The sequence below is a fragment of the Agelaius phoeniceus genome, chromosome 18 (genome assembly GCF_051311805.1).
Source record: "Agelaius phoeniceus isolate bAgePho1 chromosome 18, bAgePho1.hap1, whole genome shotgun sequence".
NCBI classification, from domain to species: Eukaryota; Metazoa; Chordata; class Aves; order Passeriformes; family Icteridae; genus Agelaius; species Agelaius phoeniceus.
This window is the reverse complement of record NC_135282.1, coordinates 4,548,816-4,574,635: the sequence shown is the minus strand read 5'-3', so window position 1 is coordinate 4,574,635 and position 25,820 is coordinate 4,548,816. Positions and strand designations below refer to the sequence as shown.

At 45.2% G+C, this 25,820-nt stretch overlaps 1 protein-coding gene and 1 long non-coding RNA gene across 5 annotated transcripts in view; one reads left to right on the top strand and one right to left on the bottom strand.

Moving 5' to 3' along the window:
* KIAA1671 (KIAA1671 ortholog) overlaps positions 1–25,820 on the bottom strand; it is a 65,484-nt gene that overhangs the window by 8,501 nt on the left and 31,163 nt on the right. The window contains exons 1-2 of one of the 4 annotated variants that reach the window (XM_054645734.2): positions 23,870–24,071; positions 1,491–1,609 (exon numbers count right to left, since the gene is read on the bottom strand). In XM_054645734.2, the coding sequence (XP_054501709.2) occupies positions 1,491–1,609; positions 23,870–23,920 (170 nt within the window). In that variant the 5' untranslated portion in view covers positions 23,921–24,071. Of the gene's footprint in view, positions 1–1,490; positions 1,610–5,889; positions 6,041–12,401; positions 12,916–23,869; positions 24,072–25,820 lie in introns of those variants that run through there. The other 3 variants (XM_077187980.1, XM_054645736.2, XM_054645733.2) reach the window with 3 other exon arrangements.
* LOC129128432 (uncharacterized) lies at positions 6,172–12,766 on the top strand. The gene is made up of 3 exons (XR_008535282.2): positions 6,172–6,292; positions 11,162–11,335; positions 12,382–12,766. It is a non-coding gene; the product is annotated as an uncharacterized LOC129128432 (long non-coding RNA).

Below are 25,820 nucleotides of genomic sequence, written 5' to 3'. Positions count from 1 at the left end.
GGTGAGGAGGAGGCACCAAAGGCAGAGCCCTGCTCAGAGCACCCACAGCAACGTGAGGAGAATGTCTGCACTGCTCCTGGCAGGGACTTATCCAAAATAAACTGCAGACAAAATGCACGTTCAATACATTCCAGGAAGACTTCCATTATTTAGAAGTACATTAATCTCATTTCTCTTCAAGTGCCTGAATTAATACAGCAGTAATTCCCCTGCAATGAGCTGTTAAGTCAAAATAAAGCAGAGCAATGGGGTGGCAAAATGCTGAAGAGTCTCTACACTGTCACCGTTATACTTTAAAAAAGGCAAAATCTAAACACTTCTTGCAGTGCAAACAAAATTCCAGCACATGGGATTGAGTCCAATCCTCCAGTGAACCGGAATGTTTAGGTGGAGCTGTTCTAATCAGGATGGATGGATTGAAATAACTCTCCAGTGCTGTCTGCTGTGAAGCTGAGACAAGCACCTTTGTTAAGAAACTGATCTCAGAAATGTCTGTACCATCCTGGAATCCAAGTTAATTTTACAGCAGCCTGGCTGTCACTGTTGGCACTCACTTGGCTGCCGAACCTCAAGCTGGTCCTTACCCTGATTTCATAAGCAATAAAAATATTCAGAGCACACAGTTCTCAAGTGCAGAACAAACCAAACGTAATTGACATTAATGTCTGCTGTAAAATCCCAACAAATATAGCATTAGAAACCAGATAAAATGCTATTTTCATACCACACTGAGCAGACATGATACAAGTTCAGGGTAGATCAAGCTGCAATTTACACAACAGGTGTGAACTATAAAAAACCTCACACTTTGCTGCTCTAGGTTTATTTCACTAAATCATTCTAAGAACAGAAAAGCATCAGCAATACTCAATATCAGTTTCACTCAGCTGATATTCCATTTCATCCTCCACTTCACCCCCAATAAAACACTTGAGAGTCTGAGATATGGGCATGGAGAGATGCACCCTGAGTCACCCCACCTGAGCCCCAGTGGGATTTTGCCACTCTGCTATTCCAGAGGGATTTTGCCATTTACCCAACCTGGTAGTATTTTTAAACGAAACGCAATGACAGAAAATCAGACTTAAAAACAAATAGGAATGTGTTAGAATGTTGGGGGACACAAGACAGATGATGGATTTTGGACTTGGTTAACATAAGAGATTTGATAAGAGGATGCTTTGGCCAAAGCAAACAGAACTTTGAAAATTAGACTTTGAGTGCAAGAAGATGAATTTAAACAGGTTTACTGGAAAAAGAAATCTCAAACTTTGCAAGCAAGAGATGTTGTTATATGCATAATTCTGTGAATGTGATTTTAATTTAATGATTGTAGTTCACCAACAGAAGTGTCCAAGAACGGGGCTTGGAGCACCCAGCTCTAGCAGAAGGTGTCCCAAGGCTGAGGCCTGGAATGAGAAGACCTTTAAGGCCATTCCAGCATGAAAGCAGTGTGGGCAGGTGGGATGGCAGCCTTCCCCCTCGCTCACCTGTCGCTGCTGTGCCGCTGCTCGTTCCAGGTGCCGTACTGGCTGTCGGGCTCCTGCACCAGCGTGTCCGTGTCCTTCGCCCCCGGAGGCTGCCTGGAGAAGCATTTTCTCAGCTGGTCCTGCAAAAAACACCTCCAGTCAGTGCTCCAGCCCCTGGCTGAGGGATTAACAGGTTTTACTGGCAATAATGGCTTGGAATCTGACAGTTAAACTCGGCTGGGAAATGAACTTGAACACGAAGAACTGCTGTGGAGTCGGAGCGACAATTCTCTGTGCAGTAATTCTCTGAACAATAATTACAGTAATTGTTTTCCTGGGCAAATAAAGGATCCCAGAGGTTGGAGATGACTCCCTGGTTTCAGGAACTCCACGCTGCTTTAATATTGTTCTTATCTCAGGTTGCACAGAGCTTCTCAAAGCACCTATGCAAGCACAAGGAATTGTGCTGGGAATGATATTTCATCTCCTCAAGCACAGCAGGCAAACATCAACTCCACTGCTCTTTTCCTGAGTTTAATAAGATGATCCTTTTTTTTTTTTTTTTTGCAAGCTTTCTTTGGAAGACATTCAAAATAAAATGCATAAATACATAAATAAATAAATAACCACAGGGCCAGACACAAAAAGCCTTCTACAAACAGATGTAACATCCAAACCCAACCCAGGACAGACCACAGTGGGTTTGCTTCGTTTTACTCTGACCTCTCCTTTCCTGACTGCTGTTATTCCATGGATCTGCTGCTTTCCTAAGAAGGAATGAGTGGATCCCAGGCTCTCAGTGTTCCAGGGAGAGAAGTGGGTCAGTGCTGGCACCCCAGATTTGCAGCACACCAATGTCAACCCAGCCCTGCAGTTGTGCAGAGCCATTCAAGGAGCTTCAAGAGCTCCTGAAATCCTACACTGGGAGCAGATAATTAACTGTTGGTCTCTTTCACCTTCATTACCCTGAACAAATACAAACATGGCTTTCAGCTCCAGATCAGTTTTGTTTATCAAGATTTTATCTGACAGCAAATTACATGGTTTTCCACCTGCCCTTGGAAAAATGCAAGGATTTTTCTCCCTTTGTAAGTACCCTCTGCCTCCAACTCACTGAGCAGAACACGTTGCTGGACTAGAACACAACTCTTCCTTTTCAGGCAGCATGCACGAAGAAACAATAATTAAGAAATACCATATTTAATATGTAGAATTCCTTCATACTATTGGGGGGGAAAAGAGATTGCATGTTTGCTTGTTTCCTTAATTTTGCACACCTAAAGAATGCTGCTTTAAGACTACAAAACCATTAAGAATAATTCAGCAGTGCTGACACCTGGCTACTGAAGAAGTCCCACAGCACTTCCAGTTCTCATAACCAGTTCTTATTTCCCAGTGGCCACAGCCACTTTCCATCCCTGTCGTGCTCTTTGCTGCTGACAAAGTTGTTTGTGTTTTAATGCAAGGAAAATACAAAAGGCTCCACCATTTACTCCAACTATCACCATGCACCTCAAAGTTAAAGACCAAGTTAAATTCCGTTTGCAACACTCAAGTAAAACGGGCTCAGTTTGTGAGTTACATGGAACAGATGTTTCCTGCTTTTCATACTCCAGATGTTTCTGCAGCCCCAGAATTCACTGGTTCTTACACTTTATGCAATCATAGGATCTTTAAGGTTGGGAAAAAACCTCAAAAAGATGGAGTCCAACCTATCCTACACAGATATCTAAATAGAGACAAGTACATGAATGCCTGGAGGCGAGTTAAGCTCTTACATTTCCCAGTCCATGCCAGGTACAAGATTCCAAATGTGAGCCAGGCACACACTGCTTCCAACACAGGAGACAGTCTGGTATTTCCTAGAAACCACAGGGCATTTCCTCCTGCTTGGCTTGGCTGTATGTTTTGCCTTCCACAGATTCCCTCTGCAGCTTCCCAATCCCATGATTTGCTCCAGGGACTCCTGGGCTCAGCTCTCACCCAGTGGCCACAGCCCCTTTGGCTGGTGGCTGCCCTTCTAGGAAAGGCACTAACAAATACCAGTGGCTCTTCTCACTTCCCTCCCAACTGTCCATGCTCATTCAGGTTTTGTTTTTTTTTCCACCTTGATGTTTTTTATAAATTTTTTTCAATGCCAATCCCACATCATGAGTTACCCTATTCTCATAATCAATGTGTTTTCCACCGGTTACAACCAAAGCCCGTTACCTCTACACACCGCACCGTTTTATTTGCAATCACTCATGCTGTTTCTGCTAGAAATTAAGACTAAAAAGCTTAGAAGCAGGAGCAGAGGAGCAGCTTTGGTTGTGCTGCAGTGGGGAGCCCTTGTTTACACAGCAGTGAGTTATCAGGGCCCTGGGAGCTGTGCAGGAGGGGTGTGGACAGCCCAGATAACAACGGCTCAGCAGCCACAGGGGTCAAGTTTAGATGCAAAGACACCACTCCTGTGAAGGCTCAGTAATACCTAACAACATTTTACACTGCTGCCCAGAATGACACCATTAGCTGAGCTATTTCTGGGTGCTAAACCCAAAACAAGCCTGAAAAAGAAATAAAATTACTGCTTCTGAAGGCGCTGTGAAGTTAAGTTCAATACAACAAACAAAGTCTAAATGTCAGGAATAAAACACTGCAAACTCTAGGAAATCTAGAGTTCTCTGTGTTCTGAAGGCTTTGTTACATTCAGAATCATTATTTCATTTTGCTCCTGGAGGAAGTTGCTTATTTCAAGATGATTGTGTCCCTGACAGGCCCTTTCAACACGTATTTTTTAAGGTGCCAAATGATTAATTGGAAAAAATAAATGCTCTCTAGGTACCAAGCAGAAAAATAAGGAGTGGGAAGAGGAGCTGATCCTCTCCTTGGCTGGTGGAGGAGGTGTTGGCTGGGGGCACTGAGAGCAGTGCAGAAAAGCAATTTATAGCCTGTGCAGCAGCTCAGAGGAGAGGGGGTGCTGAGGAAGGAAGTGACAACAAACCAGGAAGATTTTCCTTGCCAGAAGGTGATTATTAGCAAGAATGAAGAGTTTTAGCTTTTCTTTTGAAGATCTCTTTGCTATTATTGTCATGACACTCCTGGAAGACTCAAGGCAGTCAGCACACAAAGCCAGGCAAGGTACAGACGTTTCCTCCATAAACAGAATACTCAGGAAACTGGAAAACCAATAATCCCAAAGGAGAAAGCAGTAAAGAGGGGTCTGGTGTCTTTTTAGCACACAAAATAAACCCAAATTAGAACTTTTCTATTTTACGATGACAGAAAAATCTCCCAAATCAAATAAAACCCATGCCTGATTCAGGTTTCAAATGCTGTAATTATCCAAGCTTTGATGTTTAACTTCCCAATTCTTACACCAGGAACTAGGGATAAAAATCTACTTAATTTTAAAAATTAAGCAGCTGAGCTGTGTCCTGCTTTGCCTCTGGTTCTTCTAAAATGAGCCATTATGATTATGCCTCTTTCAGTCTTCCCTTGGAATTAAGCTGGGCTTGGCTACACTCCAGGGCTGATTACTCCTGCAATTTCCCGTTCCTGAAAATGATGCACACACAACATTGGTCCCACCAGCCCCAAAATTACCCCTAACTCTGGGTCAATGCAGACATTAATGTGCAAAACCCTCCTGCACTGATGGGAAATGAAGACCTGGCACAGGAGGAACCAGAGCTCTGAGAGATCTCCTGAGTCAGAAGCTGCACAGACAGTTTCAAAAATATCTTTGTTTGCCAAGGAGCCCGAGACATCAGCCAGCCAAAGTGACAGCCCACAGCTTGAGTGTGAATGTTCAGAGCTAAATTCCACTGGCATGGGTTGGGTATGAAGAGGAACTGCACAATGGAAGGAAGTTTTGACCATCTGCCTTGTTAATATACAACTCAGAGAAAAAATGGTGCTGATTTCTTGAAAAGGGCTGCTTTTTCTTTTTTCCCCCCATTTTTCCCTCTGCTTACTTTAATTAAAGAAGCAAAAAATGAGGTCAAATAGCCCCTTAAGTGTGACACTGCATTTTAGCAGAGCTCACAAGTCCTTACAAATCCCAAAAAGTATTCCAGCTGTTCCCCTGCAGCATGCCAGGAAGAGGGCAACAGACCTCCACCAATTCATATCTTATGATATTATTTTGTAGTTGACTGCTTTGAATGAGATGCTGGGCTTGATGAGCACAAGAAGTCCTTTATAACCTAAATTATTCTACAATTACTCTAAGAATTCAAAGGACTTAGAGATGAATTATATATTTTAGAGCACTAACAGAATTATCAGGACATAACATCAGATTGAAACCAACCAACACTGAAAACCCCATTACAATAAGAGAGCTTAAGGGTCACAGCCCACGGATTTTAATTTGGAAGTACCCAAATGCCAAGACAGCAAGTGGGAAGAGGATCCCAGGATTTCCATCTGTACTTACTATCCATCCAATGAATGCTGCCCATAAGGAGTAAGTCATGGCTCCAGCTCCTCTCAATTCCCAGCAATCAGGTGGGATTCAGACTGGTGAGATCAGCCAACTCCTGCTTTCATTAATTGCTGAATGGAGTCAGCGCCTGGGGGAATGCTCCAGGCTGAGGCAGCACCTTCTGCCCCCACCCTCCCTGCTGCAGCCCCAGATAAAGAGTTCCAGGAACTGCCCAGCTGAGCTCAGGGATGAGTTCCAGACCTCCAGCATGAGGGAGGGCTCCCCAACCCTCCCCAACACCCCTAAACAGGACAGCACTGCCCCATCCCTGGAGACTAGCCCCAAGAGCAGGGACAGAATTAAGGGAATGAATCCATCTCAGAACCTCCAGGGCTTTTCAGCCTGACCCAGCCAGGTAAGGAGATGGCAGTGAGGGGCTGTGGAGTCTGCTCAGGTGGAGCATCAGCTCTGGGGTCCCAGCACAGGGGGGGTGTGGGGATGTTGGAGTGAGTCCAGAGGAGGCTGTGGAGATGATCAGAGGGATGGAGCACCTCTCCCATAAGGAAAGGCTGGGAATTGGGGTTGTTCAGCCTGGAGAAGAGAAGGCTCCAGAGGTACCTTACTATGGCCTTGCAGTATCTAAAGGGGCTACAAGAGAGCTGGAGAGGCACTTTGGACAAGGGGGAATGGCTTCCCACTGACAGAGAGCAGGTTCAGATCCATGTCAGGAAGAAATGCTTCCCTGCCCATCCCTGGAAGCGTCCAAGGCCAGGCTGGGCAGGGCTTGGAGCAGCCTGGGATAGTGGAAGGTGCCCCTGCCCCTGTCAGGGGCTGGAATGGGATGAGCTTTAAGGTCCCTCCCAACCCAGACCATTCCATGATCCCTCTGGCCCCGGTGCATCCTGGGCTGGGCAGCACAAGCTGCTGGTTTTATGTGAAAAACTGGTTTTATGTGAAAAACTGGAGCTGCTGCTGCTGCTGAATGCACAAACAGTGCCTGGAGAAACACACGTGTGCCCCATGTGACTGTGAGCACTCACACAGCACATTCAGCTCTCTCAGATCCTAAGGAGCTCCACTGCTCTGCTCAAAAATCCTTTAAATAATGGATGTTTCCCTCTCCCATGGGCAGTGGAGTACGTTCCAGTCCCACAGTACCAAGCATCTCATAAATGCCATCAGGCCTGACAGCCTCCCTGTTGCTATGCAACCCTGGGCTGCCTTTCCATGTGAGTTTTGCCTGCCTCTTCCACAGGGATATGATACCCAACCACCAATTACATCCCTGATGCTAAAGCCTGACAGCATTTCCCTTACGAAACAGGAGTTGTTTTTAGAGGGTGACTGGTCTAATTCTCCACATTTCCATTGCTTCCCATTGCTGCACAGGACTGAATCCCAACCCCTTCTCCCTGGAAAGGCACAGCAAAAACTACAGATGCACTAAAGGAGAGAGGGAATTTGGAGGGGAATGGTTTTAAACTGGCACAGGGCAGGTTTAGATCAGATATTAGGAAAAAATCCTTGCCTGTGATGGTGGTGAAGCCCTGGCACAGGCTGCAGCACCAAAGAGAGACCCAAAGTCCACCCTGCATGGATTCTGGCCACAGCAGAGAATGTGGGCAGAGGAATGCAGATGAAGTTGGTTTTGCCAGGGATCTGGTTACAACCATGCAGGGACATCAGCTCCCTGCTCCTGCCGTGACTCCTGGTGCTGTTCTCCTCCTCATTCCACAGAGGATTTCAAAGACATTTGAGAGTTTGTTCATTTTTTTTCTACTCTGAAAATCGAGCTGCTCTGCCTGGCTGTGAACACTCCCCACACACAGGTCAGGTGGTTCAGGGCAAGGCTGAAGATGGAGCAGAGGCTGACCCAATGTGCAAAAAAGCAGATGAAAATCTAATTCTAAATATAAGCCCTGCTAGGGCTGAGTGAGCCACAACAGCACTTCCTCTGAGAGGTGGGAGTGTACAACACCACGGCACAGCACAGGAACTAGCTGGGAACATCTTTAAAACCTCTCCTATGTCATCAGATTAAATTTCCTTTTCAGCCTGAGGCAGCCAAGCTGATAAGGAATGAAGCCCTAAGAAAGCCAAGGCAGCAGGAAGGAGCCAGAGGCTGGGTCAGGAAGATCCTGAGCAGTGAGAAGGAACCCAGGCTCTGCCCAGGGCACGTGTAACTCCCACCAGAGTTAATAAAACCTGGAACAGGATCCCTCGACTTCAACACTGCAGGAGGCACAAGCCAGAACAAGGCAATTTCATTCTGGGATGCCAAGGAGGGGATAGATTTGCTTTTTTTGAAAAGCTGCATAGTTGAAATCAACACCTCCTACTCCAAATGCTGCATTTCACAGCTCTTCTACACAGCTAACGTCTCTCCACATGAGACACGAGTTAAACTTCAAACAAACATTTCTGGGAAAAAAAAGCCCTCCTTAGCTTAAAGCCTGGAATTAAAGATGTAGAGAAAGTGATAGGATTTCCTGACAACAAGTGAATAACAAACTTGCTCAACACACGGCTCAGGAGATGTTTTAGGAGACAGCAGTCAAAACACACACACAGTCACCCCCCAGTGAACGCCAGGAGTGCTTCCCAAAACTTTCACAATATTACCAATTTCAATAAAAATGGATTGCCAGGATAGGGAGGCTGGGAGGCCCTGGCACAGGCTGCCCAGGGAAGCTGTGGCTGCCCCTGGATCCCTGGAAGTGACCAAGGCCAGGCTGGAAAAACCTGGAATACTGCAAGGTGTCCCAGCCCATGGCAGAGGGTGGGACTGGGTCATTTTAAGCCCCCTTTCAACCCAAATTCTTCTGGGAGTCTATGATTCTAAGGCTTGCATTCAGAGAAGTTTTTGTATGATAAAATTTATTTCCCCTGAAAGCTGTCACTTATAGCTTAAAAAAAAAAAAAGGCAGCAAGGTGGAAGAGCAGAAAATATCAGCTCTAAATCCATTTATGCTATTTTCTTCTTGTTTAAGAGCATGGTAAAAATCAACTCCTTGCAGTCAGCATAAGTGAAATCACAGAGTAAAGTCGTTTAAATAATTATTCCTGCCAAAATAATGAGAGAACAACAAAGGCAGCCACCAAATGCCCATCACTATGGGTTTCTGGCCCAGATTTATCTGCCAGCTACGTTCATGGCCTGTTAAACCAAAGAGGAGTTATTAAGAATGAAAAAGCAGGAACTGTTTCAGCACTGGCCCTTGTATCTTCATTAATTAAACTGAACAGCTTCACTCCTCCCCCCAGCCCCAAACAAGACAAACAACTCATTTTTAAAGCCTGCTTGCTGCAAACTTGCTTCCCCTTACCCCAACAGCTCCCTGGGAATTTAAAGATTAAATTTAAAGATTAAAATTCCATTTACTGATAGTACCAAAATATTATTTTTGAGAACAACTCACTGTGTTCTCAGCGAATATCAGGGCAGAACAATTCAGCAACTATTCACCATAGGGCCTGTACCTATTCCAAGTTCAGAATCAAAGTGCCAACTTGTAGTAATTTCTCTTTACAAATCATTTGTTGAAGGATGTTCACCACAAAGGACAAACTTTTTGCAGATAGATTAGGGTACAACATAAGAGGCACTGCAGATCAAAGCTCTTTTATAAGCAGAGACACAGCCCAGGTGAATGCAGGTGTGGAACTCAAACCAGGACCCTGCCCTGCTCCAGAAAGAGATATCCTGTTTGATAGGAAAAGGCAGAGTCCACCAGCTTCCCCCAGCAACAAGCTGTACAAGCTTAGAATAAAACATCTGGGAAGACGAATAAAAACTAGGATGGGAATTTCAGCCTCTAGCAGGGAAAGGGCTGTGGGATGCAGCAAAAACCCTCAAAAGGACTAAGTGCCCTCCCAGCACATCTGGGACACATGTATCAAACAAATCACTCCACTTCCACCTTTATTTTGGAATTAAAAACTGAATCCAAACTAAGTACCAGATGAATTTTGAATGAAAACAACATTTTCTTAGACTGCCCAGTACACCAAGAGCAAACCACTGCTAAATGCACTTAGGTGTTATTTTTAGCATGTATCAGAGCAATTTAGGTAAAGAACATCGACCACACTCAGCCCCAGAATTCATCTTTGCTGTTCTTTGTGAAACACCTCTGAGGTTTTCCATGACTTTTTTTAGCAGTATAAGTGGAGCCAAGGGAATCAAACAGCTTGCCCTGGTTTTATTGTATGGCAACAAACCTCGAGACCTAGAACAGTGCTGGCTGTGAAACCAGATCTCACACCTATAATAGAACCATGACCGACAGACCCTGATTAAATCTGAGGCCATGTTTAATGCATGTATCTCTGCTCCTCTTACAAAGACACCAAGCTGATGACATGAGATGAAAATGGACAATTAACTCCATCAAAATACCTGAAAGAAAAATCAGCTTCTATTTAAAAGGTCTCACTGCAAAGCAAAAGCTTCTGCAAGCTCAGCTATGGATTTGCAGATGTGAGGGTGAAGAAGTTTACTCAGTGACTTAAATTGTGCTGCCTGAGTTGAATTTTGAGAGCTTTCTGTGCTTTGTATGATGCCAAGTCCTCCACCAGTACCCACCAGTGGCAGCAGGGAAGGGAGGTGGAAGCCCTTGGCTGTGTCAGGCAGGAGTTCATGGGCATGGCTGCTCCTTCTTTAAAAACTCCATCGGCCCCGAGTGTCTGCTCTACACTACAGCCCCAAAGCAGCACAGAAATCAGTTTACATGAATTACACACTTTTTACTCATTCCATAGTTATTTGTCGCACAATGTCAGTAGTTCTAAGGACTAAGACAGGACCCTGTTGCAATCAGGTAAAAAATACCAGCTCCAGGTCTGTATTCAGCAGTTGTTTACCACAGACACAATGGCACCAACCACAAACTTCTTGGAGTGCTCAGACCTTAAGTTTGAGCCCAAGTGAAACCAAATTCCCACATAAAGCCAAGTACAAGCAGAATTCCTGCTGAAACAGAGGAACAGCAGCTCCAGCACTTTCACCAGTGACTTAAGTGAAAAGGTCACCCCGTGTCTCCTAATTTCTGCTCTGTAAGCAGTGCTGGGTAGGACAGCAGAACATTTGTCCTCTGCAGGTTTCACATTCCCATTTTTCAGCCTTCTTCTACACAAGTTGTTCATTCAGGTGATTCCAATAAATCTAAACCACCAGCTTAAAAAAAAAACAAGAGAACTTCACCATGCTACCACTGTAACAGTGGTTACCAAATATTTTCTTCTTCATTCTTTTGTGCTTACTTGACACTATTTTCTTTCCCAGTCTGTCCAAACAGGACATGGATAGCAAGCTGGGACAGAAATGCTCTACCCAGTGCTGATAGAGAGCAGTGGAAAGTGCCATATTCAAACACCACACCTGCCCAAGGAATGCAGCGTCACCTGCGCTCATTCCCTGAGCAAACCCCGCCAGAGCTGCCTGTGTTTACACTTCACAGTGAGTAACTGTTTTGTTTAATAATAAAAAAAAGAAACAAAAAACATTTTAGCCACTTCAGAGAGTTTGGATTTACCCACATGTTGGCACCAAGGCTTGGGGCCCCTTTCCACACAAATCAACCACAGCCACTGGTCAAACACTGGGTTTAAATCACCAGTTTCAGGTACAACTCAAACCACTGGTTTCAGCTCCTCTCCATGAAATAAACAGAATAAACCAGATTTGCTTCCCTTTCACTCCCTATCACCTCAAACCTTCGCTGCTTTGCAGGATGTGCCAGAACTAGAATTGGGGGTGTCAGCAATGGCCAGGAAACTCATGGCAGCTGCAGCCCTCAAGAAATCAGCCTCTCCTCCACCTCTTTGCCATGCCATGGAACACAAACAGTCCTTCCTGCAAATAACCTGGAGACCAATGGAAAAGGGAGGGGAAAAGGCTCTGTGTGGCACAGAGCTCTGGAAAACCAAGAGCTCTTCACCTTTCCTTTGCTCCCAGGAAATGCACCCTGTTTGCCACACGACAGCCTTTACAAGCCACATTGACCCTACTGCTTCTATGGCATGGAAGTAGGAAGCATTCTGAGAAGAAAACACCTATTTTTCAATAAAAGAAGGAAATAATGATCAATTACATCACCTGCACAGTGACAGCACTTCACTCTTCTTACAAATTTAGCTTCAGGCATTTTTTACTAGAAAATCACAAATACTGAAGCACGCCCAAAGCCATGCTGGCCAGCTGGGGAACTGACCAACACCAGCCCACTTTCAGCCTAACTTTCTAATTTCAGACCAGTAAGTGTCCTACCTTACAGTCTTGCTTCAAAATCAACCACATTTTTCCCATTCCCCAAACCTTGAAATGGAAACATCCACCTGTGCTGCAGGAAGAAAGCATCTGGGAGCAGACAGACAGACAGCACTATCTGAAGGTGTTTTGGGGGCTGTTTTTAGATGGGAAAGCAGACAGGAGGGAGGTTTTGTTAGGAGATTAAATGCTGCAACAAACCCGAGGGTTTGCACTGATTTTTTTTTTCCCTTGAGGGTCTCAAAAAGGTGCTTACAAGCTCGGGGGGCTCTGAGCTGGGCTGCCTCTTCCTCAGAGAGGAAAACCTCTGCTGACTCCGCACTGAAAACCTTCGGAAGGACTCTCTGCTCCGGGATGCAAAGTGCCTGAAGGAAGAGGTTCTCTTGAAAGGAGTCCTGGTGCCACCTTCCCCTCCACTCCGCTCATGAGCCACCGCAGTAGTGACTAAATTTAGTGCTTCCTGCAAGGATCTCCGCACTGTGCCCATCCACTGGGTCATGTGAGTTTGTGCCACTGTCAGTTTGTCTCCAAGGTAATCCATTTTTTAATTTTTTTTTTCCAGCAGAGATGAAATATCAATATTCAGTAGCAATTAAAATATATTCTCCTTAACAACCCTGATTTATTTTGCGAAAAGTGATTCCGTGTATAAAATATTTCCAGCTAAGGTAAACAGCATTGCACTATCACCCTCAGCATATTCCTAAAATTAAATAACCAAAGATGTGAGGTGGGAGATTGGTATTTGTCAAGTAGGAAAAAATAAAAGACTTTTCCTACTTACAATCGGCTTTGCAGAGTTCCATCAAAATATGTTTAATTCAGCCATGTTAAAGAGATAAATCAATGTTTAAATCCTGACACAGTCACTTGAAACGAGTCCATTTGCAAGCAGAGAATTAGGTTTTCACTCTCTCATTTCAGAGCAGGAAAAGCAACTCCCTTTTTAAGCCAAGTTTTTCTTCTGCTGTAAATATCAGAAGGATAAAACAAATCTTATTCTCCTGGCTCGGCCACTCGACAGGTGAGCGTACACTGACCAAAGTTCTGGTGCTCCTATACAATCCATTTAGCAGCAAATCGATTAGATCTTCTAAACAATAAATCCAGCTCCTCCTCAGAAAACTCTGCAGCAGGCTGTCAGCAGCAGAATCCCCTCCTCACCACCATCCTGGCTGCCTCCGGAGCCATCCTGGAGCTCTCCCGGGCAGAACTGCGGAGCGGAGCGCAGGGAAACGCGTCCAGCCCTCCCCGCGGGGCTGCTCAGAGCCTGCCAAAAGAGCTGCTGGATGACATCAGCTCCTCTGCTTCCAAGGGGGGGGGGGGGACAAACACAGGGACTGTCCCCACTCCTCCTGTGCTCACATGGCTCTGGATGCACAGCTGTTTGCAGCACGGCTGCCTCCCAGGCTGGCTCTGCTAAGGCACACGAGGTTACCAGCAGGAGAACGCTGCTGCTGCTGCTGCTGCCGCCTCTGGAATGCTGAGCCCTCCTCTGTGTCCCTGTGCTCCGGGGAGGAAACAATGAGGAGGTGACCAGCCTGCAGAGGTCTGCCCAAGGAAGGATCTGGGCTGGGCTCTATTATAGTACAGGCAGGGTTCCCATGGCAACGCAGGGAACAGCATCTGCTGGCTCCGGAGCAGGCAGGAGTTGCACAGATCTATTGGAATGATTCATAGTTTGCATACGTCACGTGGACTTACTGATTTTAACCCTTCCTGGGGAACGTGGCTCTGCCAGGGAAGGTCTCACACCCACACCAGAGGATTCCCACTGGGAATCCTACACCTACACCCTTGTCCTGCTGCTCAGTGGGCACCTGGGCAGTGCCAGCACCTGTACCTGGTTCACTGTGCCATTCATGGCCTCCAAGAGGACATGTCCCAGCCAGTGACTGCTATCAGCACAGGATAATGATTAAGCCAGAGGCTCAAACCAAAGCTGAACAGGTGTGACCATTGGAAGCTGGTTTTTTCCACTTTTCTGCACCATTCCCTGTTATTTATGAGGAATGGCTCCATGTCTTTCCTAAGCTCTGCTCCCTCCCCAGCTGCTGGGAGACCACAGGGTTGGTACCACAAACCCAAAATGATTGATGGTAACGAGAGGACCCCCAAGTGTCACCAGCCATGAAATCCTGGGAACAGCCCACTTGAGAGGACAGCAGGAATAAAAGCTTTGAGTTAAACTGAGATTTATTGATTTAATGACGTAAGCTTGGACTTTAAAGTCCAAAGTCAAGCTGTGACTAGTTCAGGACCAAGGGGAAAGAGGCAAGACAGGCACGTTGGGAGCTGCTCGCTCTCTTGTTTGTTCAAGGGGGTTTGTGGCTGTTGCTTAATTTGCCATACAAAGTACCATGAACTTGCATCACCCTCTGCTCCTCTGAACTATCCAGGAAGAGATTCAATGGAAGAAAAAAAATTTCTAGATAACATTTGATGCAATGGTTCTTGCGTAAGGTTCATTGTATCAGAAATGTGCCTTGCAGACACGCATGAACCCAAGATACCCTGAGCAAACAGGGTGCCTTCCCTTTTAATCCCTGTTTTTAGCAGCTCAGCTCCAACTTGTAACTTATCTCCAGGAAAAACTTCACTGACAACTATGTAGCATTCTCTAACTTATCCTCATTTCTGAATGTATTTGTTTTGAATGTGTGCAAATTAGCAGCCTTATAAAAGCCCTCAGTAATCAAAGGAAATCCAGCCAACAGAGAAAATCCTTTTTTCTCCCCCACCTCACACAGCTCTTCTCTTAAAGAGTTGCAGGGTTATTTTTGTATGGAAATGGAAAGAGATAGTTTTGACCAGATTCCCCAAGAGCAGGGTGTTTCTTAGATTTGTAAAGAAATAGGAAAAAAATAAATTTATCTACCAGAGTTATAGATAATCCTTCACCAACTATGGAGATCCTGCACCCAAGGCTGGAATTTAAGACTTAGTGCACATTTTCATGCTGTTAAATTTAAGTGTGAAATTTCAAACATCTGTGCCTTTGCAAGTGCAGCTCTGTGCCTGCTGCAGTGCAGGGATTGTGCACAGGGCACTCTGCCATTCCAGAGGGTTTCAGGCTCCATCTGATGCAGGAGCCCCTGAAATAGCAGCCCAAGAGCTCTGCCTGGAGCTGCCATGTGAGTTAGTCAGCAGTTCCTTCACCTCACCAGGATGGGCAGAGCAGAACATAAATTTAACTCCCCATCTGGAATATCACCTGGGGCAAACAGGGGGAGAGGCAGAGCCAGATTTCACCCAGGATGCAGAGAGCAAAACGTTCCTACAGCTCGCTGCAAGGACTCCTCACATGTGCGTGGAACTTGAAGGATCTGAAAATGCTCTAGAGAATATATTCTACTTTTTTATTATACCTCTCCTGAAAAAGAATGTTATACCAAATATACAAATTTTGTCCTCAGAAGATTGGAAAACTGCTGACTTGAGTCTTTCTGCAATACTAAATTTAGGATCTTCTGGCACCACGTGAACACACTGCTGGGTATTGAAGCATCTAAATTACTGCTTAGATTTACACCTCAATTAACATCAGGGCAAAATGCTTTGGAGAATAATCCAGCTGAACCTTCACCATCAAATTCAAATAGTCAAGAGATTTTTCCAGCACTTCAGCTAAACTTGCAGGGGAGTAGAACAAGATGAGCTTTAAAGTCTTTTCCCTTGGAGGCACCTCCCACTATCCCAGGCTGCTCCAAGCCCCATCCAACTTCCCTGGCCTTGGACACTTGCAGGGATCCAGGAGCAGCCACAGCTTCTCTGGGCACCCTGTGCCAGGGCCTCAGCACCCTCCCAGGGGAGGATTCTCTAACTGGCCCCCAGCCCAGCAGTGCTGGCTGAGTGAGGGTTTGTTCCTGAACAAGAACAGCACAAGATGATCTTCTGCCCTTGACAAATTCAAGTGATTATCTCACTCTGGGGCTGTCAGGGATCTGCAGCTCCAGAAAACAGAGCACATACACACAGCTACCCAAACTGCATGACTAATTACCTCAGTATAAATGGGACCTCGTTATTCAAACATTGCTGGATACTTCCATTATTAACATCTATTCCACCTACAGCTCAAAACCACAACCCTGCACAAAGGCCTAACAACCCTTGTTTCTCCCCTTATTCAGTAGAAAACAAAATTCCATGGTTACATTATATTTTCCAAAAGCCTCTTACAGCTCATTTGGAGCCTCACCTGCTCTCAAATACATGTAATTATGTTAATGACTCTGTGGGATTGCAAGGTCAATTTAAAGAAGGCCCGAAAGCAGCAGAGCACAGCACACACAGCCCAGGAGGGACAGGGGGGACTTGGGGCCTCTCTATGGGTGTGAGTCCTTCCAGCCCATGGGGTTCCCCTGCCACCAGCTCCACCCCAGCACCATGGAATGGGGAAGGAAATCCAGCTGAAGACCCACCAGAACACCTGGGAGCAGTGTTCACCTCAGCTGGGTCCCCTGAAGGATCCTTTGCCAGCAAAGCAGATGGGACAGGATGGGCAACCTTAATCTGGACTAAGTGTGACAACAGTTTCTGCTCTTCCCTTGTGGCAACCTCAGTCAGGAATTCACTCTCTGATGGGTTCCTCCTATCACCCCCTCCCCCAATCACTCCAATTAGCAATTCGCATTAATTCAGGCATTTCCAAAGGATTTTCTGAGCCATCATCCCACCTACAAACAGCAGCACCCAGCACTTGTGAGGACCACAGCAGCTCCAGTCCCACCTTGTGACACCCTCAAGAGCAGAGCCTGCCCTTGTAAGGCTGTCCCAGCCCTGCATTCCACACCAACTCTCCTTCTGCTTCATTAGCAAGAGAACTTAATTTAACCTCTTGTGCTTGGCATGATGGACTATTTAAAGATGCAGCACTGGGCTGGGCTCGGTTGCACGGCTCCAGACTAAATTACTCTTGGGCTCCTCAGACATGACAAACAACTCGTGGCTTTATGGGCTCCTCATTTTTGCCTCCTCTGTTTTCTGCGTTTTGCCAATGGAATTGTCACACTCCAAGAAGGAGCAGCAAACATTCCTTACTACTACATGCAACACCCCCATCATGAAGATTTTACCATATCACCTTCCAATTCTCATTTAATGTACAAAATAAATGCTTGGCTGCACCTCTGGCAGAGAGAGAGCAAAGCTCAGCAGCTGGAGCAGAGGAGCTGCTCCATGACAGATACCCAGCTTCCCAATCCAGGAATTCCCAATTCAGGAATTCCCATGACACTTAATACCACCAAGACATTCTGTCTTTGGCTGTGCTATCTGTTCTGTTTTGTGGGTTTTTTTTAAATTTTCATGGTGATATAATAATGCAATTCACTGAGATGCCCCAACAGCCTCACCTGTTGAAAGGCACTCCACAGTCAAAGGAAAAAGGGAAAAAAACCAAAAGAAAAAGAGTGGAATGGATGGAGTGTTTGAACACAAGGACTTTGGACAGTGTCCATACAGAGAAATCTCTTTTGTAACCTGAAACCCCAGGTATCTCAATATTTACACCAAATATTTGTTTTTAATTCTTACTTTCGTTTTCTACTGAAATTAAGCAAGTTACACTCATTGCTACAGTTCTAATTAAATTAAAGGTTATTCACAATCTTGGACAACCTGCAGAGAAACCTTTTTATTAAAGGTGTTCCCCTTGCACATACCATCTACAAGAGACTGAAATTCCCTACTTTTTCCTTCTGCTAGGTAATTTTAAAAGCCCCCAGAGGCCTCACAAACCAGTGAATAGTGAGAGGCTGTGAAAGCAACAGGTTCTGCATCAATACTAGGAACGTTTACACAAGCACACACTGATATGAGAGGTTTTTAAAGAAAGGTGCAAAAACATTTCATAAAAGAGCCCATCAATGGCTACTTTAAAAAGTCATTTTTTTTAAACAGAGATAAAAAGTTTAAAAAAAAATTAAATCTGCATTCCTTATTTTCCTTACAGAAGTACCCTTGTGATAAAGAAAACACATTAATAGTTTTCATGATTGAATGAATGCTCCACAAACTTGTTTATACCTGCCAGAGTAATTTTTCCATTCTACTGCCACAGTGATCCTTGACAGCATCAGCAAAAGAAATTAACTTTCCCATTTTATTTGTAATCAGAAAGTCAACCATCCTTTCTGGGCACTTTTGCAGTAGCATGTCATTATTTCAAATTAATAAGAATCTGTAAATAAGGGTAACTGTAAAATAAAATTTTTACTCCAAGTTTTTAAACAATTTTAATGCAACTACCAGTCATAATTGCAACAACTAAAGTACAACAGTATTTCAGAAAATGCCAATTGTTTTGTCCTCCAAACTCCATTTCTCCTGAACCTAAGCAAGGCCCAGTTAAACATCCTGAACATACACAGCTTTTGTGCCTTGAATTGTTTCAGTGTAAAACAAAGCTATCAATGTTAAAGCTGAGGAAACCAGCTAAAAATACACAAGGTTGTTTGCAAGCCCATGTCCATAATCCTGCAGCACTTCCCTTCTAACTCAATGGAGAAGGAAAAACTGAAAAAACAGAAACAGGAAATTCCTACAGCACTGGAAAGGACTAAAACAATTTTCTTTACATTTGTTTATGTCCAAGGGATCAAGCCAAGCAAAAGATGGATGGTTACAGGTTGTTTTTGATTTGTACAAACAAAAATCCAGGATGAAGATGTCTGCAAAGGATCTCCCTACACCAGGGAGGGAAAAAACAAAGTAAAGCCATAGCCTGGGCTCTCCTGGCCAAGTCCAACATGGAGCAGTCCAACCAATGGACATGTTAAGCACAGATAACCACAAAACATCCTCAAAAGAGAGTTCTTGGGCACAGAACAAGGTCTAAAATACCTTCACCTGCTGAACCTTTCTCCCAGGGCACACAGGGTGAGTGGAGTGCACAGAATCAAGCAGGAGAACACGCTGCTGCTGCTCCACACCACCTGCCTGAGGAGATGTCAGAGCATTCACTGAGGCTGCTCAGGAAATCTCCAACTACTGAGGGCTCAGATCTGACTCACAAAATTCACAGAACCCTCTGAAGGAAGAGCTTTTTTTTTTTTTTTTTAATGCAAGGGATTTCCTTCTTCAAAGATCAGTAACAAAGAGCTGCTTCTGAACCCATTCCAGCTGTTCCTGGTGTGATCACACACTGCCCAAAGCCTGTCTGAACACTGCTCTTCCATCTTCTCCCTAAAAATCACCATTCCATGTGTCTTCAGTAACAAAGAGCTGCTTCTGAACCCATTCCAGCTGTTCCTGGTGTGATCACACACTGCCCAAGGCCTGTCTGAACACTGCTCCTCCATCTTCTCCCTAAAAATCACCATTCCATGTGGAATCAGGCACTGCTTGATGGCAGTAAATTGAGCAAACACCAGCCCTAAGTTAATACAATAATTCCTTCACCCATTTTAACCCATTTGATGATGAGAGCAGAGGATTTATTTGAGGTGGCTGTATAACCCTAAGTGCACACACCTTCCTTTACTGCCAGGTCTCTCTGCTCTTACTGCCTCCTCCTCCTCCTCCTCCCAGACCCAGCACAACAACCCCATGTTGCCACATTCCCCAGGACATTGTCAGCCCTCAACCCATTCTGCCTCCCCTTAGATGCCATGGATTTATTGCTCTCCACCATGAATCACTAAACCAAACATTACATTTTCCCAAGGCTCCAGATTTCCCTGAAGTTTCACTTTAAGAACACCTGTGTCCTGCAGTACAAATCCTGTGGCATCCTGAGGAAAGTCCTCTACAAAGAGCTACTTTCCCTGTGCTCAAGCAGCTCCCTAAAATCACCATTTCCTTTCAGCACAGTAAACACACACTGGCTGCATGAACAACTCACCACTGCTGAAGGCACGGGAACAATAGTGGGAACTTGGCTGTCTCCCAGCATCAGCAACATGAACAACAGCTTGGGAAAGCAGGAACTGAGTCAAAACAATTTTAGATCAAAATATTACAAGGGAGGCAGTGAAGTTACCTCTGCTTTGTGTGTGTGTAAATGAGGTTTAACAATTCTCTTTAGCCTCGTGTTACAGAATGGTTTGGGTTGGAAAAGACCTTAAAGATTGTTCAGTGCCACCCCTGTCATGGGCAGGACCTTCCACTATCCCAGGCGGCTCCAACCCTGTCCAACCTGGTCTTGGACTCTTCCAGGGATGGGGCAGCCACAGCTTTTCTGGGCACTCCGTGCCAGAGCCTCACCACCTCCCAGGGAAGAACTTTTTCAGAAGTATATTCACAATTCCAGATCTAAAATAAGGGGAGCAAGGGCAGGCACAGTCAGCCCCACTTCCAGCTACTCTGAATCTGGAACAAACACAGTCACTACAAAAAAACGACCAGGTCTATAAATGATTACACCTTACTCAATGAAACCCTTATTGCAACAAGTCAACCTAGAATGTGCTATTCCATGTGAGCATTTCATGGTAAATTAAACTTAATGCCACACCTCATTAGAACAAACTGCTGTGCCCGGAGCACAGGAGCAGGGATGTGGCTGTGGGCCAGCAGCACTGCGTGGTGGAACAGCACTCCCTCGTGTTCCCACTGGGAATGGGGCTCCTCAGCCAGGCTGACCTGTCTGCCTGCTCTCAGCAATGCCACAGACACCACAATTCCTCTTCTACAGCAGCAGCCAGGAATTGGGGGAATGCCTTTCCAGATTTTCCTGTGCAAGGGCGTCATTTCCCCAGGTTATTGAGAGGGAAGCCAGGTTATCTGCTCCTGCTGGCACCAGGACAGCTCACACCTGGGTGGGAGGGGTTTTTAACTCTTTGGAAGAAACATCCCCACCACCAAAAGCAAATCCCACAAGAGTAGAGCAGCACAGTCCACAGGAACTTTCCAGAAGTGCAGGAAGAGGGAAGGCACAGCACATCTGTACAGAGACCCTTCCTTCCCTCAGAGCAGGGATAACCCCCTTGAGAGCAGGATGAGCATCACCCCTGGCTCCAGACAATGATTTCAGTTTCCTTCCATCACCAACCCACCTCCTCTCACAGTGACACATCAGGACAGTGGTTATTAACCAGCTGCTGCTTCCTTCAGAGTCACCTGACAAAACACATCAAAACTACTCTGTAAAGGTAGCAACCAAAATCTTGTCAAAACAAACTCTAAATCTTAATTCTTCCTTAAAAACCCCAATTTTCTTTTGATTTTGCAATTGTTCAATTCATGACTATCAATAAAGAACAAGGTCTTTTGAAACCATCACAGTGCTGCAGAGGAATGCTTTATTTAAAACAAGCATTTGCTTTGAGTGCTTTCAGGATTAGCATTTCTTTGCTGTTTTATAAAATGACAAGTGCCAGACAGGGGAAAAAACCAGTCCATCAGGACTGGTACCAGCATGGGCAGGAGATCCACCACCACATCCATTCCAGAAAGCCAAAACTGAGCAGTGAAGCAGAGCAAGAATTGCTGACAACTGAGAAAGCCAAGGGCAGGAACAGAACCACCAGAGCAGTCCAGCAGAGGCTGTGTCCACCAGGAAGCCAAAAAAACCTGGTTCTTGGACAAAGGGCATTGGAACAGGAAACCCCAGAGCTGTGGCTGCACACCTGGCATGACCAGTCTGACCCTGTGACTGATGTCAGACCATGGAGCTGCACCTACAGGGCTTCCTGTGCAAGCCAGACCTAAAGATGCCTTGTACCAACTGCAGCAGAGCTCCTCAGCAGCTGGAAAAGGGGTGATGGATACCCTATGCATAATGGAAAATATTCAAATGTTTACAAGCCATGGGAAAAAAAATGTTTCACTGGACACAAAGACATTTCTCAGAAACCCAGAGGTGTCACCCACCCACAGAATGCAGATGTGTGATGGTCACAGCATTGCAAACAGACTGGGGCAGACCACAGACCCTGCTGTGCTCAGAAAATGCTGTTGGTCACAGCCAGACACATCCTGCCCAGAATCAGGAGAGCAATCAGCAAGGAATTAGCAAAGAGCTGGCACTGAGAGGGTCCAGTGATGTCCCACAATTGCACCACTGCAGGAGTAAAGCAAAGACACAGCAGAGGAGAGGGAACCCAACAGTAACTCCATAGAGCAGCTTTAAAAGCAGATTTTTGTTATAGTATTTTTTAATTAAGAGTTGTAGCTTCTTCAGGTATGTCTGCCTAATGAATAAAGCATCTTAGCTCCCCAAGACAGATTAAATAACACTTGACAACCAACCCCAGCATCTCTGGTTACTCCTGACTGTAAGTAGAGAGAACAGATAAGTATCTCCTCAGTAGCCTCCAGCTGCAACAGCAGCACAGAAAGTGACAGAAGGCACAATTGTGCATGTCCCTTAAATTTCTTTTTTTAACATCATGAATATCAGAACTGTCATTCTAATATTTTCTTGCAGTAAATCAGGGAGTATGCATGAATGAAAGTGAGTAAGGAATGCTCCAGGGCCCCTAAAAGAGAATATACACCCAGAAAATACAACATCCTGTTCTGTTACAGCCTAGAACTGCACAATACTGGAGCCCACTATCCCAGGCACCTTCTGGACTGATCCAAAGTTTGGGTTGGTTTGAGATTTTTCCCCTGGCCTTATGGAAAATCCCATGTCAAAGCAAGAGCAGGGACAGAGCTCTTACACATTTCTCACACTGACAAACCATGAAAAACATCCACCCTCTCCTCACACTAATGACCAATTTTTTAGTTTGCAATTTAAAGGAGGCTTTTCTCTTAAAAATACATCTGGTCAAATAAAAAAACTGAATTAATGTCCAAGCACGTCCATGTTCTATGCTACTACAGTCTCCAGCAGGAAAAGGTTTTCAATAAAATCCCGAATTCTTCAAGCACAGTTTTCTCTCCCAGCTACAAGAAATTCACAGTGGGCAATCTCACCTCACAGCTGATCAAAGGACATACAGGCAAGGATTGCAAAACTCAAATGAGAGAAGGAAACTCTTTGCTACAGTTTTAAAACGTAGCAGCAAACAGCCAACATGAAAAGGTTTGGTGCTGATCATACGCTGAATTAACAGCTGAAAAAATGAAGATCAATGCAAACAACAACAAGCAAATGAAACCTGAACTTTGATGAGTACGGGAGAAATTAAAACATTAATTAGTTCAAAGCAGTACCGTATTTATTCATAAAGGCTTTTCAGCTCAAATTCATGTTTTATAAATGTGAAAGTTTCAGACACACAGCAGCCCGGGTGCAAAGCTGGCAGGGCAGCACAGTCAGAGCCTGCTAAAAAGAGCTTTTCGTGACAGACAGCCCTGAGGAGTGTTGGAAGAGGAAGTGCTCACTGAGACATCGAAAGCCGTGAAGAGTCAAATTAAAAACAAGAAAGGAACTGTAAAATGACACATTCTTAAAGCTGTTTTCCTGGAATAGCAGTGGCTGTACCAGCAGCAGGGCAGGAGGGTTCTGGGGCAGCAACCCCAGAGCCAGGCAGAGCTTTTACACAAAGAGGGAAGAATATTCCTAACACATACCTAAACTAAACCACAACTCCCATGGTTCTGCATAAACAAGGAAGAAACGTCGATTCCTGAAAGGGTTTTCCAAGGCACGTTCGGGTAGGTGACAGTTTTAAGTATTAGAGATAAAACAGCCTTTCTCACCCAAAATAAATCCTGAGTTTCATGTCAGTGCTCAAAAAGGAGCTGCTGAGGAAAGCTTCAGCACATAGGAGCACTCCCAGGATTTCTGAAAAGAGTGGAAACAGCCAGCTCTGGGAGCACACTTACCCACAGATACTGCAGGAACTTCAGCAGACGTGGACAGTAATAATACTCCATTTTCCACAGCTCCGAGTTAACGCCAACCCATCCCTGTTACAGGCAGCTCCCGGGCTCTCCCCGCCTCCAGCACCAGTTAAAAGCAGAGTGGAGCAATTAAAAGCAGCATGAATAATGTAATAATGTTCTGAGTGTGTCTGGCCCCACGTCACCACCACCACCAGGAGCTGGGGCTCCTCAGGAGCAGTCGCTGAGCTACTGGCGGCAGCACGTGACTTAACCACTTGTTATTGAGCAGCCCACTGCTCCCAGCTCCGTAATCTGGAGTGGCTCAGGCTGGAATTAGTGACAGGACTTTGGGTTTTGCAGTAAAGGCCCTGCAGGAGGAAAGGGAAGCTCTAAAACCTCTCAGTTATGAAACGCTCCGAACAGCGGCGGGGTCGCTCGCTGACCTTGTTTTGGGTGATGCACAGGAAAGACAAAAACCCACACATGTAACAAGAGGAGCTCTGCTGTTTTTATGTTCTTTGAATATAAAAATGTCTTTTGTGAAGGAGAAGAAATAGACACAACCAAGTAACTTTTTATACAACCCTGGAATGTTCCCAGGGAACGAAAACTGCCAAAAAAGGAAGAAAGCCCAGGCAGAGCTTTACCCACCCCCGGGTCGTCCTCCTCGGGCTGGGTCTAAAATAGAGAGTGGTGGAGTTGTTGGACATCAGCAGTGGGTGGTTTGTGAAGAGTAAAAATGGGAATTGTAACACTGTTTCTTTTTTACTTACATCCTTTTTTGATAGGAAGGGGAAAGATAAGTGACAGGAGCCCATCCAGGGAGGGCAGCCTGTCCCCTCCCAGCACTGCTCCAGCTCTCACCCTTCCCAGGGAGGGACAAGGTTGAGGTGATACAAAACAGCCTCCAAGATGCTGCTTGAAATTTTAATACTTCAAGGAAACTACCTCTCACTTTCCTCATCATCACCTATGAATTCCTGTAGAGGTCAACCAAAGTATTTTGATTTTCTTCCAGGTTGGGTCAGTTTTTGGGGTAACAGAACAACTCAAGATGGGGTTCAGAAGGAACAAAACTCCAGTATCAGAGGCTTTACACAATGCAGAAAAAGAGAAGGTGTGGTTTTCAGTGGGCAGGAGACAGACCTGTCATGGGCAGAACTGAAAACAACTGGTGAACTGTGACAAGCCAAACCATAAATTCATCTGCACATGTTTATAAAATATTTATCTTCTCTCCCTTGCACTTCATTTCCAAGATATTTTAGGAGTCAGCTCATGATTTTCTTCAACAAATCCTTCTCCACCCACACATCTCAGTCTCATATAAATGCATCTTTCTATGGAGACCATTAGAGAGATTTTCCTCCCTAAATGACAAAAAACCCAGACTTTAATATAAAATAAATAAATAATATGTTGAGAGACTTCAAAATAACTCCTGCCTATACCAATCCTAGTAGCAGTGCTCTGTTCTAACTCCCCAAAGCAGTTTGGGTTATAACCCAAAGCTGCACTAAAGCTGCTCCATCCCCAGCTGAAGGTGCAATTCCTCCAGCCCCAAACACAACTGCAGTTCCTTTATTTGGAGGATGAGTCCCAGCACACATTCCTCAGGTTTTCATTCCCAACACTCTTATCAGTCTGGATGACTCAATCAGGAATCCAGGCTTGTGACTGAACGTCAGCTCTGATGGCATCACACAGTTTATGGCAACACCTCCCGAGCTCTGTGGCTGCCCCTGGATGTGCAGGTAGGGCACTGAGAGGGAACAGCCCCACATCCAACCACAGCTGCCAGCCCAGAGAGGGTTTGAGTGCTCACACCTGTCCCTTCACCTGCATTCCAGGTCTAAAGGAACCTACAAGGCCCAGGCTCTGAGATTTGCAGCTGAGTTGGTGAGAGAAACCCCTCACTGTCCAAAGCACAGAACTTAATTTTGATACCTAC